The sequence below is a fragment of the Dermacentor variabilis genome, chromosome 1 (genome assembly GCF_050947875.1).
Source record: "Dermacentor variabilis isolate Ectoservices chromosome 1, ASM5094787v1, whole genome shotgun sequence".
Lineage (NCBI taxonomy): Eukaryota > Metazoa > Arthropoda > Arachnida > Ixodida > Ixodidae > Dermacentor > Dermacentor variabilis.
This window is the reverse complement of record NC_134568.1, coordinates 267,279,184-267,296,189: the sequence shown is the minus strand read 5'-3', so window position 1 is coordinate 267,296,189 and position 17,006 is coordinate 267,279,184. Positions and strand designations below refer to the sequence as shown.

At 44.7% G+C, this 17,006-nt stretch overlaps 1 protein-coding gene across 1 annotated transcript; it reads right to left on the bottom strand.

Annotated features, from left to right (window-relative positions):
• Positions 1-8,732: 8,732 nt before the first annotated feature.
• Positions 8,733-11,803, bottom strand: Pdp (pyruvate dehydrogenase [acetyl-transferring]-phosphatase 1-like protein, mitochondrial). Its single transcript, XM_075675202.1, has 2 exons — positions 11,148-11,803; positions 8,733-10,881 (listed from the first exon to the last, which is right to left on the bottom strand). Exons 1-2 carry the CDS (start codon positions 11,289-11,291, stop codon positions 9,604-9,606), a joined length of 1,422 nt encoding a protein of 473 aa, XP_075531317.1. The 5' UTR covers positions 11,292-11,803; the 3' UTR covers positions 8,733-9,603.
• Between the last annotated feature and the right edge of the window lie 5,203 nt (positions 11,804-17,006).

Sequence of the window (17,006 nt, the reverse complement as noted above, 5' to 3'; positions counted from 1 at the left end):
CAATCAAAGTGAGGCGGAGCACCCGGCGCGCCGTCAGCTATGGCACCTTCCCTTTGCTACCTTCGCCGTGTGCGCGTTGGTATCGTGCGCACTAGCGGTTCTGAGTATTCATGCAAGTGCTGCGAAAGCCAAATGTATGCAGGCTGATTTATCATGCTTAATGCAGGCACACAGAATTTGGAATGTGAATAATACTTCTACGAAGTTTTTGTTTGCTAAGGATCATTTTAACCTTTGTTATTGCTTTGTAAAGAATAATGCTGGTTTCGAAAAGCCGTGCTTTGACTTCATTAGAAAATAAATGGGAAAAATCCCTTCCCAAGGACTATGGATAGCATCATGGCAATTTCACTGGGGCAACAATCGGAGGAGCCATCAGACTCTGCCAGCATCTGTGGGGATAAGAGCTGGGTCGTATTCTTGGGTGATCACTTTCGTCGATATTTTCACTTTAGTGCGATTTTGCGTGACTTGGCACCCATAGAGTTTCTAGATAAATACCCTAAAGGGAAATGTGGCGCTAGTCTCTACGGGGGCTCTCCTGAGCGCTGCCTCAACTTACATGGGAATGATGGAGAGTACAGGCTTCGGATTGACTTCGATCTTTAGACTTGCGGCGTTTGCTTTTGGTGCAGTAAACGAAGCTATACTCAAATATTATCTTGTCAAATCAAATTTTATTTCTACAGTATCTTATATAATATACAACACATTACACAAACGTATGACTTTGAGATTGAAGCACGGTTTGCCAGCACAGCACACCAGGGTATGCATTCTTCTGCAATTCTGTTCCCGATATAGCGCCAGAGAATAATTATTTTTTACAACAGCAATAACAACCGTGCATGTCTGTATGTATATATATATACACACACACTCATCAAGCACTTATGGAAATAAAAATCTCGTATTGTGAGAAAGTGTTGCACCTTTGAGAGCAATGCTACAAGTGTCGTCTGCTACGATGCCTGATCGCTGCCATATGCTCGCTGCGAACGCGACACTTTCTTCACAGACGACAGGCACTTGCGAACTCTCTCGCTCTTTCGAAAGGCTGCGTCAGCTGTCACGATTGCTGAATGTCTTCAAGTACTTTTGAGCACATCTGCTGCAGTGCTAGCTAGGATGCTTCTGGCCTCCTATGAGTATGCTTCTTTATATTTTATATTGACTTACCGCTTCTGAAGCGTCCGCCAGTAGCTGTACTTACCAATTTTGGGACAGCAGACTACAGCCAGGAAGCAGCAACCTTTCCTACCACAAGTAAGTTTGTGTTCTCAAAGTCCTAAAACACGCATTTCAATGAGCACATAAACGAGCAATACATAATGAAGCCCTCAATAAAATTTGATTGTCAAGCCACTAGAAGTACAACTGTCTATGTCTTGTATCAGTAGTGCCTTCTTTTTGCTCTTCTGAAGTTTCATAAAGCATGTAACACTACAGCACCAACCTAACACATTTAACAAACCAAGGTCAAAACAGTCCAGACACGTTCTTTCAATGTTTACGATGCCGTCGCTTTCTCGTCAGGGCCTCCACACTACACTGCGACACAAGCATCGGCCCAGCCGTTGCCCCACCACTCTATCGCCACTTCGAGCAAGGGAACAAAGGTAGAGAGCTTTGAGTCGCACTGTCCACCACTGCAGGTTATAGCAATTGCGCTTCGAGTGAAACTAAAACTGCCAAAAAATACTTGTAGACTAGTTCGCCAGTCAACAAAATGCCAATCCGTAGCCTCTACTTCCCATCATTCCCATGATGATTGAACGATCGCAGCGCCAGATTTCCCTCTAGTTATACTAGTATGAAACTCTGTCGGCACCAGATGCGTCTGTGTTTAGGACAACATTGTTTCTGGCGCTGTACCAAGTTCGCTATCTTCACGAAGTACCAAGTGCTCTGTCGACCGTATGTACTTCAACGAGAGCAGTGCCAAGTCTTGAAGAACTTTCAATGTTCCCAAGAGTGAACGCTTGAGAATACCACCCCTGTAGGACGACGCATTCAGCTTGTGTGGTTCGAGCCCATGATGCGATTAGCTCTGGTTTGCTGCATTGCTCTTGACGACAATTGTGCAATAATCAAGCATAGCAGGGAGCAGCGAGGCATTCCATAAGCGACACATGCAGCTTGTGTGTTCCATGTGAACGACACCAACTAGCGTTTAATACTTGGTCGCATCACCACCGGGAATAGTCGTGCAGAATTCGTCCTCTGATACTCTAGCCATTGCGCAGCAGCTTGCTACAAAGTGAAGTGGCGCAAAATTGCGCCAGTTCTTTATAAAGTGTTATGGAGATCAAGGTCATATCAAAAGTTGGGATCATTACAATTGTGCCAGTGTGTCTTTCAGTATTTGCCATAAACCCACTGACGTTGAGAAGGGCTGGTGTGCTCTAGCTGTTCTTTATTCTTGGCAATGCAGGTGTAGCTGCGCATTTTATCGCCTTTGCATCAAGAAAAATACAGCTACATACACGACCTGGCTTTTTTGCTTGATTTACATGACGGGATGTAGTGCCGATTTAGTCCAAGGACGACCGTGAAGCGATTGGGCTGCAACTAACGCCTGTAGCACCTCATCTCCAGTGTTTTTTGTGTGCGGCATGATTCTGTGGCACTAATCCAGGTCATGCTCATCCGTTGGCTGGATCTGCAATCCATTCTGTCATGTGAATCCCGCTTTAGTCACAAAAGTTTGTTGCCGTCGACAACATAGTAATGCGAACATCGAAGCAGTGTGAGTGGGAGCGGCGGAGAGAACTGGTAGCAGACGACGTGCCAGGCACTCTGCCTATCGCTTTGACTGCGCCTGCACAGCAGCACTTCATGAGGCATCAGTAGTGGCTCTCTACAGAGCGCTGCCACAGGCCCCCCGTGTTCCTGGTATCAGTGGCCGCACCTGTACATTATACCAGCTCTTGTTTGGTTATTTAGTCTGCTGTAATATTTAACTGCTTAGTTCTATATGTTGCACAGTGTGCACACACAATAATATGCAGTCAGAAATGCAGTTATTAAAGTAAACATGCCACTGTATATTCTGGTGATCAGGTACTAGCATACAAATGGTCGTAATAAAGTTTGAGTCATACAATATATGAAATGATGGCATGGCAAAGTATTCATTGGGACACATTTAGATTACATGAAATGCCATCAAAAGGTTAAACTTTGGACATGGGTATTTTTTGAAGCAGTCTGGATAACACTATATTATAATCACTCAACCAGTACTGAACCTTCTTGTGTAGATCTTGCAAACAGACATTTCATGTTTAGCAGCAACCAGCAAAATTACATAATATTGTGACATTTGCAAAGTTCAAAGCAAAGTCTCCAAAATAGGTTTCTGTCCACATCTCGGTATCTTGCCCATCTGACTCCACCTGTCATTCAAACATTGTATGACTATGCATTTACATTTATAGCAGATGAAACAGCCATTGTATGCTAATCAGACACACTGCAAATATTTTGCTCAAGAAGTGAGGGAACAAGAAGTGAAAAAGAAGTGAGGTTCCATTAGGGCTTTGTTTAAAAGTGTAGTGTAATGTTTAAAATGTTTTTTTGCTTTGCTGCAACACCCCATATGCAAAATGATGCTTCTCAGGATGATTTCCCCTACCATTAGTGATGGGAAACCACTAAAATTCAAACTACCTATCGCCAATGAATTGTCATGTGCTATCGGCATAAATTTTAAAGCCTTGCAATGTGCATTTGGGTCCACACCATGCTCAATAACCTGCTGGGAAATCATTGCAACTCTAGTGGTTACAAGGAAGAAGTGTTTAGACTATTTTTTTTTCCTGTTCACGTTTCCGCTTATGCTGATAGTACTGAACCAACACAATTTTTATGGAAAGCCTTAATGCTGAGAGACTTTACAGGCAGGGAAGCTTAGTTTTAATATGGCACAGCACACAATTGAATATATGTTTGAACAGCACTGTGATAGGTCTTGCCATCCTTGGAAAGCAAAGGGAGCATAGAAGTAATCCTTGTTTATTCATCACCTGCATGTTTGGTTGTGGAACAGCCTCTAATATCGGGCTTCTGTTAATATCACAGGCTGTCCTTTGTAGACAGCCTGTGTTTAGTAAGCATTATATTTTTTTTTTGTAATGAGCTAAGACATTTGAAATAAAAGGGACTGCAGAGAACAAACTTGAAATGTCATGTTTCGTATGCACCATACGAGAAATTCCCATGACCTAATGACTTTTTTGGTTAAAGCTGAAGGGCGAGAAAGCTGTTGGCTCAGCTTGTGAGGCAGATTTATTGAAGTGCTACAGACAAAGCTTGTAAGAGGGCTCAAGTCATCATTTATCCCATGTCCTCTCTACAAATATTAGGTCTGTCGTACTATTTACAATGCTTGGAAAGTGCAGGTCCATGCAAGTGACAGATTGTGAAAATGACCTTGCATCTGGGTCACATAGATCACAGACATCTGGTGCACTCACTACATTAAGACATTACCATCTACCACAATGATAGTACATTATGAAAGTAAAAAGTATGCTGCTTCGATTTGTATGGAATTCTTTCTGAACTGATGTCGTGATTTATAATTAACCCCAATTTGAGAAATTACTCAGTATGAACACCTTTCATCATCCAGAAAATCTAACAAGAAGCCTCTGGAGCACTACCATCTCGGTTAGAATTAGTGAAACTAAGCAAAACTGTGGAACAGTAGTCTCACGAATGCCCAACATGTAAACCAAGATTTACAGTGGAAGCTTCTCATAGCTCAAAAATTGTCAGTAGAGCCCGTTCAGTGCACAGGAAGTTGCCAAACAGAATAGGCCGGTTAAGCTTTTAAGATTGCTTACCTTGTATGCCAGATGTTGTGATACTGGGTGCATGCACGGAATGCGTGGCCAGTTGCCTGGCTGTCAAAGACCCCACTGACTTTAAACAAGTGCAGAAGGGAGGTAAGTTTTGTAAAGAAGGTGCTCTCCAGAAACAAAGGCCATGTGTGTGCCTATTTGCAGCACACTAGGCTGCAGGTGGCAAGCATCTGACTAGCCTGGGGAACTGTGAGAATTGTTTGGTAGAGACTATTTGAGCAGACCTCAGTTAACTTCTTGCAAAAAAAAAAAAAAAAAAATGCCTTTTGCGTTATTTTCTTGTTTCAAGCATTGATCTAGCTCCTTGTTTACTCTTTCAGAGGATGCTTTATGGGTAGTTACAAATATGACAAGCTTATAGAGAACAGTTTGTTGTAAAGCTATATTGCAAGCACGCTTACTGAATTACATTTTCTTATGGTAGGCAAGAAGCAGGCTGGAGACAAGTCAGTGGGGGAATATGGCATAGGCTCTAGGAATAGCAGGGGAGAGTTATTAGTAGAATTTGCAGAACAGAATAATATGCGGATAATGAATACCTACTTCTGCAAGCGGGTTAGCCGAAAGTGGACGTGGAGGAGCCCAAATGACGAGACTAGAAATGAAATGGACTTCATACTCTGCGCTAACCCTGGCATCATACAAGATGTCGACGTTCTCGGCAAGGTGCGCTGCAGAGACCATAGGATGGTAAGAACTCGAATTAGCCTAGACTTGAAGAAGGAACAGAAGAAACTGGTACATCAGAAGCCGATCAATGAGTTAGCAGTAAGAGGGAAACTAGAGGAATTCCAGATCAAGCTACAGAACAGGTATTCGGCTTTAACTCGGGAAGAGGACCTTAGTGTTGAAGCAATGAACGACAATCTTGTGGGCATCATTAAGGAGTGTGCAATAGAAGTTGGCGGTAACTCCGTTAGGATACCAGTAAGCTATCGCAGGAGACGAAAGATCTGATCAAAAAACTCCAATGTATGAAAGCCTCTAACCCTACAGCTAGAATAGAACTGGCAGAACTTTCTAAGCTAATCAACAAGCGTAAGACAGCTGACATAAGGAACTATAATATGGATAGAATTGAACATGCTCTCAGGAACGGAGGGAGCCTAAAAGCAGTGAAGAAACTAGGAATAGGCAAGAATCAGATCTATGTGTTAAGAGACCAAAGCCGGCATTATCATTACTAATATGGATGACATAGTTCAAGTGGCTGAGGAGTTCTATACGAGAAGGGGGTTAACTAAGGGGCCCGATGTTTTTTAGTCATATCATTTAAGAAGCAAACAAACACTGACACCAAGGACAACATAGGGGAAAATACTTGTGCTTAATGAATGAAATAATAGAACGATAAGTTAATGGAAATTAAAGTGGATGAATAAACAACTTGCCGCAGGTGGAAACCGAACCCACAACTTTCGCATTTCGCGAAGGTTGAAGGTCAGTGTTTGTTGGCTTCTTATGATATGAGGAGTTCTATAGAGATTTATACAGTACCAGTAGCACCCACGACGATAATGTGAGAGAGAATAGTCTAGAGGAATTCGAAATCCCACGAGTAACGCTGGAAGAAGTAAAGAACACCTTGGGAGCTATGCAAAGGGGAAGGCAGCTGGGGAGGATCAGGTAACAGCAGATTTGTTAAAGGATGGTGGGAACATTGTTCTAGAAAGACTGGCCACCCTATATACAAAATGCCTCATAACCTCGAGCATGCCGGAATCTTGGAAGAACGCTAACATAATCCTAATCCATAAGAAAGGGGACGCCACGGACTTGAAAAATTATAGACCGATCAGCTTACTGTATGCTGCCTACAAAATATTTACTAAGGTAATCGCAAATAGAATCAGGAACACCTTAGACTTCTGCCAAGCAAAGGACCAGGCAGGATTCCGTAAAGGCTACTCAACAATAGACCATATTCACACTATCAATCAGGTGATAGAGAAATGTGCGGAATATAACCAACCCTTATATATAACTTTCATTGATTACGAAAAAGCGTTTCAGTCGAAACCTCAGCAGTCATGGATGCATTACAGAATCGGGGTGTAGATGAGCCATATGTAAAAATACTGAAAGGTATTTATAGCGGCTCCACAGCCACTATAGTCCTCCATAAAGAAAGCAACAAAATCCCAATAAAGAAAGGTGTCAGACAGGGAGATACGATCTCTCCAGTGCTATTCACAACGTGTTTACAGGAGGTATTCAAAGACTTGGAGTGGGAAGAATTGGGGATAAAAGTTGATGGAGAATACCTTAGCAACTTGAGATTCGCTGATGATATTGCCTTGCTTAGTAACTCGGGAGACCAATTGCAATGCATGCTCACTGACCTGGAGAGGCAAAGCAGAAGGGTGGGTCTGAAAATTAATCTGCAGAAAACTAAAGTAATGTTTAACAGTCTCTGAAGAGAACAGCAGTTTACAATAGGTAGCGAGGCACTGTAAGTGGTAAGGGAATACATCTACTTAGGGCAGGTAGTGACCACGGATCCGGATCATGAGACTGAAACCAGAAGAATAAGAATGGGCTGGGGTGCGTTTGGCAGGCATTCTCAGGTCATAAACAGCAGGTTGCCACTATCCCTCAGGAGAAAAGTGTATAACAGCTGTGTTCTACCAGTACTCATGTATGGGGCAGAAACCTGGAGGCTGATGAAAAGAGTTCTGCTTAAATTGAGGACGACGCAACGAGCTATGGAAAGAAGAATGATGGGTGTAACATTAAGGGATAAGAGCAGATTGGGTGAGGGAACAAACGCGAGTTAATGATATCTTAGTTGAAATCAAGAAAAAGAAATGGGCATGGGCAGGACATGTAATGAGGAGGGAAGATAACCGATGGTCATTAAGGGTTACGGACTGGATTCCAAGGGAAGGGAAGCGTAGCAGGGGGCGGTAGAAAGTTAGGTGGGCGGATGACATTAAGAAGTTTGCAGGGACAACATGGCCACAATTAGTACATGACCGGGGTAGTTGGAGAAGTATGGGAGAGGCCTTTGCCCTGCAGTGTGCGTAACCAGGCTGATGATGATGATAACTATGCAATGTCTGTGATACTGTAATTGTCACTTCTGAGTTAATGCACTTGTGGATGCTACTAGATGAAGTTACTGACAATACAATGACAGACATCAGCAGGCCTTTGCATTCCTTATTTGCCGAGGCTGCCTGTACTGTGCTTAGGCAAACCACCGAGGTGGAGCATAGTGGTGGAATCAGGTCTAATCAAAAACTCATACTATTTAAAAACCATATTGCCGTTCTATTCATTTATTGTAACTTTCATGCTCCTCCACTCCATGGCAGTGCGGCAGTTTACACCAATAGGCTAGGCAGTTGGGATGCATGTGGCCTCTCCCTTTCTAATGTGTACAATAAATTACTACTACTACCACCATATACTATATGTTCGTATCAGCAATGGCAGAAGGCTAATACCAGACTTGCATGAGCATACACTTTTAACAACTGCTTGCAGCAAGAGACATCCTCAATAAAAAGCGTCTGTCAGCAAACTTTACACAGCAAAGGCCATTTCACTGAAACTAAATGTAGGTAGCATGTGCTACTTGTACAAACAGGTCAGATAAAATTTTATTGCAAGCACTGCTGCAACTTAATTTAAGTTGTGACCCATTGACATAAATGGCAGCACCAAGTTATAAATGCAGAAAAGGGCAGCAAGGCTTAAAACTTGTGCGGCCACATGTTGGTTAGCACCCTCTTCCAGTGAACCTGTTGGCTTTTCCACATTCATAACTTCATGCAGTTTTGCTTGCCTAAAGAAAATCCTACTCTTTATAACACCATTAAACATATGTGACGTTTGCTTTATATTTTTTCTCTCTGAATCACTATAGTAAAACAACTTTATTATTGATATACCACTGATTTCACTGTCAATAACAGTCAGACTGGCATATCACATGTAGAAGGATACTTTTTGAGGCACAAAACAATGTGTCTGCCCAGCTAAGACCTCGCTGAAAGGTTACTGCAAAATAAAACAGTACCAAACCTTGGCGATTATTGGTGCATGTCAAACTGCAGAAGTGCATTTATAGGCAGCCAGGTAGTGACACTTAACAGTCTGTTTCCATGTACTGTCATGTGAATAAATAAATTTATTATTTATTTATTAAACAAAAGACTATGTTAAACAGCCACAAAGTAGCAGGAATGCACTTGCAGTGCTTTCCTGCTTCTTTACTGCAACATAGTGTGATTTCACATTCTGAAATTGTGCTGCGTGGAACATTTTGTAGACTAGACAAACCTCGTTCTAGTAGTGAGCACTGCTTGTGCACAACTGCAATTTCTTGATAAATTATGTTGAAACTGGTGATAAGAAAAGATTCTGCTGTGTCATAAGATGGTGAACATAATTTATTAAGAACCCTAAGGTAATTACTACACACTGAGGTGTCCAGAGCAGTCCTCAAACACCGATATACTATTTACCCTTTTTCAAGTTGTTGCTATTCCTATCGTAACAACTGGTACTGAACACCTGGTTGCATGACTTTCACATTCTGAAATTGTGCTGCGTGGAACATTTTGTAGACTAGACAAACCTCATTCTAGCTGCTATGTGCCTCAGCACCATGGCAGTGGCAGTTTTTCTTGCTTCTTTTTCTGCACAATAAATATTTTTACATAAAATATCACAATGAGAGTGTGAAGCAGATGAAGACGGAGCAATAAATAGATGATGTCCAGAGCTGTTAGCCGGCAGGTGAAAGCCGAAGGAAGTCAGAGTCAAAGTAGATGACAACAACAGTGATGTCGTCACGAAAGCTGCGCACCACTTCTTGCGGAAGTGCCAGCATAGCAGCCAGCTTGCTGTGCTCAATGCCATATTCAGTGCGCCCCAGTGCATTGCGGATGAGGTGAGTTGCTGCATTGGCATCTGTAGGTTTCTGGGCCAAGTCTTTCTGGCGGGCAGCAAGAATGCGTGCCACCTGGATGAGGCGCATGTTGGGTTGTGGCAGGCGCAATCGGTCCAATGTTTGCCGGCCACTCATGTGCTGGCCCACAAGTTTTGCCACACGGTGTGGTTGTAGCTGCTCCCAAAGGCCATCAGAGGCCAGCACCAAAAATTTGTCATGGGGGCCCAGATGGTGGTGCGTCACTTCAGGTGCACCAGTCAGGTAAGGAGGTGTACAGTAGTTATGTGGCAGGGCATGAGGTCCAGCCAATGGCACCAGAAGCTTGGTCACCTGGCTGACAGGCCATTTGTAGTTGTAGTCTCCCAGGGCCCTTAGTGGCGCCAGCTGGCCCAGCAACCGGTCCTGTCGCACCACTGTGTTGTTTTCAGACTCTGGATGCTCACTCAACACACGGCGAAGCTCTGCTATGTTGTCTGTGTTGTGCTCCAGGCTGAGTGGCTTGGCTCGCCAGCTGGAGTCTTCAGTGAGGCTTCCCAGTACTGCTCTGCAGTCACCTGCCGAGGCCACATGTAAATGCAGCCCATCCACATGCACGACGCAGGCGCAGGCTCCCATCAGAGCATACCGAAGGGAGTCTTGCCACTTTTGCTCAGTTACTTCACATGAAATGTCAGCATCCAGTTGCAAAAAAGCTTGGTGCAGGGCATCTTGCATTGAAAACGGCCTTCCCACACTTGAAAGCAGTTTACGAGCAAAGGCATAGAGGCTGTCAAAGTGCGCTTGATTTTGCTCCTCTGTTAAAGAGTCTATACAGTGCATAATTTGAACAAGATGTGTCCTATTATTTTGTTCTATGTATTCCTTAAGTAGAGAGTGGGGAAGAATAGAGAGTGCTATATAGTCAAACAAGCGTTGGCTCACAAGTTGTGCAAAACCAGGTCCACCGTGTCCATCGAACACGCCGAATAAATGTCCCGTAGTGAGCAGGCAGCGAGCAATAACAAGGCGGTCCTCCATGGGGCTGTTGGACGCAAGCTGATTTGTATCGAAGGACCGCAGAGACCGGGCTTGTACTTCTCTTGACGTTTCATTGCTTCGGAGTATCTTTGATACCTGCGGGAATAAACAGTTCCAGATGAGTCCCTTCCCAAATCTATATGACAATTTACAAAACTTCAGCGTGCGAATCATGCGGTGAATTCTGATACAGATAACAGTATGAAAAACGAAAACCACTCTATCGGCAGAGCGTGGTGTTCGCATGAGGCCTGTCTTTTGACTGGAACCAGAATATTATAGGAAAAACTCCAAAAATGATGCGAAAGGTGGGAATGAAGGTTATTTGAGGCGGACACTCCGCATGTTACTTAAGACATTACCTCTGGAGGACCTAGTCTCGGCGCTCCAAAGAGGTCGCTCCGCGAGCGTGACTGCTGCTTAGGAACGGTCAGGCACAAAGCAGGTGCAATTCTTCGAAGCCTCCGAAGCGCTAGATGCCGAAGTCCAGTCAAGGTCGTTGCCATCGCTTTTTCCAAATCATTTGTATTTTGCTTAACCCCAGAGGTGTTTACACGAAAGTCGTCTAGGTGCTTAGATTAAAATATTTCGCCATTCTCTTGAACATAGCAGCTTAGACATTAACCAGTCAGGCATTCGACGCACTGCGGTCGGTTAACGCAATAACTCCAAGCACCATGACTCCAACAACTACTATCGTGCACGTCGCCATGAATGTGGCCAGATGCCATAACCATTCTGCCGTAGCTAGACATCGCTACACATTTACAAATAACTATGCATCCTCTGAAGGTGCGCGTTATCACTTGTAATCTCTAACCTAAAAATGCGCAATATTATATTCTTGTCAATCTTCGAACACTTTATAAGGCTAGACATAGTCACAGAGAAAATTGCACATTGTAATTTGCCGAGTCGACCAGCGGGCAACTTTCTGTGGCTATGAACATAAGAGTTTCCTACTTTTGTAGGAAACATGGTAGGAAACTCTATGGCTATGGAGGGAAAGCTACGGGAGGGGGCAGGGGGAGCTTGGGTGGAGGACCGTAGGTACCTGCGGTAGCACATACAGTAACTCTAAGCTTGGGGCACGGTGGAAGAATACTTTAGGTGAGCGAACGACGCCGGGAGCCGCAGCGCGCCACCAGTGGCGCTCCGAACTGAGGCCCTCGGTGTTCCGTAGGCGCCTGAAAGCAGACGGCGGATGCGCAATTTTCCGCGCTGGCCCCTGTACCGATTTAAGCTGTAACTTCAGCCGTCCGCGCAAAGTCCATCAAATATGTGTTCACTGACGGCTCTTATATGCCCACTTTAAAGAACGCCGGGCTAGGTGAAATAACCATGTATCGTCGCTGTTTCAGCCTGTGTTAAAAAGCAGCACGTAGAAGTCCCGATAAAAATTTTACGGGACACATATTTTCAGAAAAATGTTTAGTGTAGCTCTACAGTTAAACCGCGTTAGTTGCGTGGTATTGCTACAAGCAGATAGCGCATGCCAAACCCCTCATACCTTGACACATTCCAGGCGACTGCAGACTATGCAGCATATAAATTCTTTCCGAGCACTCGATCGCGTTCCTGAAAATTTCGAGCGTGATAGTACATAGTTACAGTGGGCGCTTTGATTTCACTTACATTGTATGTGCAATACTATTTCCACGAATTACCGAAAGGGTTCATATGTTTCGTGTACGACTCAAAAGAACAGTCAAAACCGTGTGCGGCATGAGGTGAAGGCGATTTACCGACGTGGCTGCGCCAGTTTCAACGGAGTGATTCCGCGGTCCTTTATCTATTCTGTACACCTAATGGAACCTACTTACGAGCATGCTTTCAAGCAGTGTAATCACCCCATTTAGCACTGGTAGAGAAATTGATGCACCAGCTGCTTTATGTAACCACCAAGAAGGTATGTACAGTCCCGGGCAGAACATCATGATGAGACCTTATTTCTCAGGTTTGCAAATAAGTAAGAAGGGCACAAAGCACTTTCCCATCGCACAGCCGCATAAAGCTGATAAAATTACTAACACACAAAGCAAATACGACTGTCTCGTAGCGAAGGTGTCAGCAGAACAGAGCAGGCGCTGGCAGGCGTGCGGGCACCAGCGGGAAGCAAAGTGGATGTATGGATGGAACGTGGGAGCGTCCCCTTTGAAACAGGGTGATGGTAGTTGCCGCCGTGCTCAGATTTTTATTTTGCCTTTTATTTTTGTTTACCTGTGCTGTGTGTTATTAAAATTCGCGATTTTCTTTAAATACGTATTCCTACCCTTTTAACCTTTCACCTCTCTGCTTTTGAGCCACCAATCCTCCAATCGCCTTTTGCTAATTTCCACCGCATATTTATTTACATGACTATTGTTATCTCTGAACCCTAGGGTCTCAGGGAGCGTTACTGTGGCCGCATTGACATAGGGACTGATACCGTCACATTTTAGTATGAGGTGTTCTATGTTTCTACATATTTACCACACACAGTACATGTGTCTTCGTTAAATTTTGTTATAGATCCGCGTTCTGAGACACCCTGGCCTAGCTTCAAAGAGTAGCTAGGGCACTGCCTCTTGAGTTATCATAAAACGCTTCCTTCCTAATCTGCTGTTTCCAGTATAGATATAGTTCCACACTATGCTTCTTTTCCGTTGAATTTATCCAATTTTTACCTTCCGCGTTTTTAACCTGTCGTTTAATGCTCTCTCTTTCTCCGTCCTCGTGTCTGGCATACTTACTGGTTAGCTTCCTAGTTCTTTTCCGCCATTGTGAGTGAACGCTCTTTCTGTATAGGTATTTGATATCTTAGCTGCCCACCTGTTATCGTCCAATTTCCTCAGGCATTTTTCGTATAGAATTTTACTCTGAGCTTCCCGTGCTTCGAACGACGCCCAGACCATATCCCCCTGTGCTGCTTCGTTTGTGGTTTTCCCGTGGGTACCTAGAGCTAATCTTCCCACAGCTTGCTGATTTACTTCTAGTCTTGACTAATCCTCTGCCCTTAAACACAAGACCGCATTCCCGAAAGTAAGCCCCGGCACCATTACTCCCTTCCAAATACCTCTCAGTACCTCATACCTGTTGTACCGCCACAATGCCCTATGTTTCATTATCCCGGCATCTCTTCGCCCTTTTGCTATGAGAGACTGTCCGTGCTTTTCCATGTACATCTGCCCTTTGTTTATCCATACCCCGAGGTATTTGTATTCGGCCACTTGGGGTACTATTTCATGGCTTTGTATTGTAAGCTCCTGATCAGTTGTATCGTTGAAAAACATCCCACCGGACTTAGCTGCACTAAAACTGAAACCTAAACTGTCTCCTGTCTCCACAGTAATTAACCAGAGTTTGCAAATCTTCCTGGCTATCTGCTAACAGTACAATATCGTCCGCATACATTAAACCCGGTAGTCGTTGCTCAGCAACCTTTCCGCCTAATCTGTACAACAGATTATACCCTAGACTGCTTCGTTGTAACCTTCTTTCCATACCTATCATATAAAGCATGAACAGCAGCGGTGATAGAGGACAACCTTGCCTTAATCCTTTGTGTACCTCGACAGTTGTCGTACTCTTAATTCCTTCCCATGTTATTTCAACTTTATTTTCTCGATATATTTCCTGTAGAAAATCAATTACCTCACGACCGATGCCTTCATCTTTTAATATGTTCCACAGGAGTTTCCTGTTGACGCTGTCGTATGCACCGCTTATGTCCAGGAAGGCTAAATACACAGGTCTATTTTCCGCCTTAGCTATTTCTATGCACTGGGTAAGCACGAACAGGCTATCATCTAAGCGTCTGCCACTTCTGAGCCCGTTCTGAAGTTATCCGAGTATTCTATTACTTTCTACCCATGGGTGCATTTTTAATTTCACCGCCTGCATCGCCAGCCTATATATAACTGATGTTATCGTAATTGGTCGGAAGGATTTTATGTTCTTCTTATCACCTTTCCCTTTATAAATCAAATTCATTTTACTCTGTCTCCAGCTGTGCGGAATTTGCTTATTTGTTGTGACTGCCTCCAATGCTTTTATCAGCGTTTCCTTGCTTCTTGGGCCAAGTTCATTAACTTGATTGGAATTTTGTCTATCCCACTGGCAGGCGTGCGGGCACCAGCGGGAAGCAAAGCGGGCACTAGGGTGCCTTGATGTCCTCCTCGCCCGCCACTCGCGCGCCCTCTCTCGTCGCGCCGAGTTACCAGAACGCCGCCCGCGCCTTTCCACAGAGCGCTGACAGCGCTCCGTTCTCTCGCCTAGCCTATCTTCCACCGTGGCTTGGGGGCTTTTGCACATGTGTTACCGCGCCAAGTAGTCCGCCAGCGCTTCACAGTGCTTTTGGTTCCTCGGAACCCTCGGAATAGACGCTGAATCGATACAGCTTCCACGTGAGACGGTTTCGCGTTTGACCAGCCGCGAAGGGAAAAGCCGCAAAATAAGTAAACCTTTACCCTTTACATTCAGTGGTGTGTTGTAACTGTTGCTAAACGTTAAGAGACAGAAAGAGAGCGGTTTGGATCAGAGAGCAAACGGGTATGGACGATATTCTAATTGACATCAAGAGAAAAAAAATGGAGCTGGGCTAGTCATGTAATGCGCCGGTTAGATAACCGTTGGACCGTTAGGGTTACAGATGTATACCAAGAGAAGGGAAACGCAGTCGAGGACGGCAGAAGACTATGTGGAGCGATGAAATTGGAGATCGCAGGGAGAGGCCTTCGTCCTGCAGTGGACATAAAACAGGCTGATGATGATGATGATGAATAAGGCGTTTATATTTTCTCTTCCCCAGCTTAAACTAAGGTGCACGGGACTCTTCAGAAGCGCTCTCTCTTGTGCGCGCTTTGCCTTTGTAGCTTTCCCTTCATAGCCACCATAAGGTTTCCGTGAGTATAGTTGAACACTAGTAAAGTTAAAGTAAGGGTAAGAACGGAAAGCATGGCTATGTATAGAACTATGCCCCCCTAATGTGTGCTGTAGAGATGGAGGACATACATATCATGGCAACTACTCCCGAAATGACAAGGTGCTGCTTCGGAGGGCTGCGAATAAAGAAAATGTGCAAGTCACTCATTAAAAAATATAGGTGAGTGGGACGTTGCGCGGGGAGCTTGAAATTCACGCTCCTGACAGTGGAGTTTCCCGACGACGGGCGCGCCACCTGTAGCGTCAAAAGCGCAACTCTGGTACTGATACCACAGAACACCTATACAAACTTCTGATACAACTTCACTCGACGGCGTAGAATCCAGCTGGCGCACGTATTGTTGTCATGACCGCGTGTGATTCGAAACTTCTGAACCACTTGCGCCACCGTCCTGCGGGCAAACGTTCTCATACCACTGTTTTAAGATGGTAAATGTGCAAGACATCGAAAACAGCCCAGGAAAAAATAGCGTGGGGACGGCGGTACTGCTGCGTCAAAGGCTGTAAAGGCCGTGCAGAGCTGCCTGCTCCCCGACTCTACAGATTTCCTGGCCGGCCGTGGTTTTGTGCTCGCGCTTCCTTCCTGGAGGATCGCGCTAGAAATGATTGTAGTCAGTAGACTAAAGTTTTTGGTCGAGAAAGAGTCTTGCCGGGCAGCCGACTTGCATATTTTTGCAAATTGTCCATATCTTTTAGAGCTATTAATTTTGCTGTACGAAGCGTAGTGCGTGGTGGCTTGCGTGAGTCGCTGAGCACTTCACGCTGTGTGGCTCTGCTTGGTTCCAGGTTGCCGGATAAGGTCGATCACCCGAGTCTTGGCGGCCGGAGCGGCTCAAGGTCGTGCCGGTGCCTCGGCAGTTGTATACTCTTAGACAAAGGTACCCCCCCCCCCCCCTCCCCCGGGGTGTATATCTGCCACACAACGATAATCGTCATCTGCCTTGCTTGGGTTTCCTTTTTTGAAAACGCCACGCCCGCTACTTTCCTATCGGGAATATGTCATGCTGATAACGCGCATGCCGTTCGTTACTGGGAAGTGCCGGGCTCGCAGCGTTAAAGAAAGGAAACGCATCAAGGCAGATAACGATTATTGTTGTGTGGCAGAAGGGGCAAGCCAAAGGGTGTAACTTTGCCTACACACTCTTAAAACGGTTGCACCCTTTGGGGTGTATATTTCTCCCACAACAATAATCGTCATCTGCCTACACTCTTAGAAATATTTACACCCTTTGGGGCTTGTCCCACAACGATAATCGTCATCTGTCTTGCCCGAGTTTCCTTTCTTGAAAGCTCTGCGC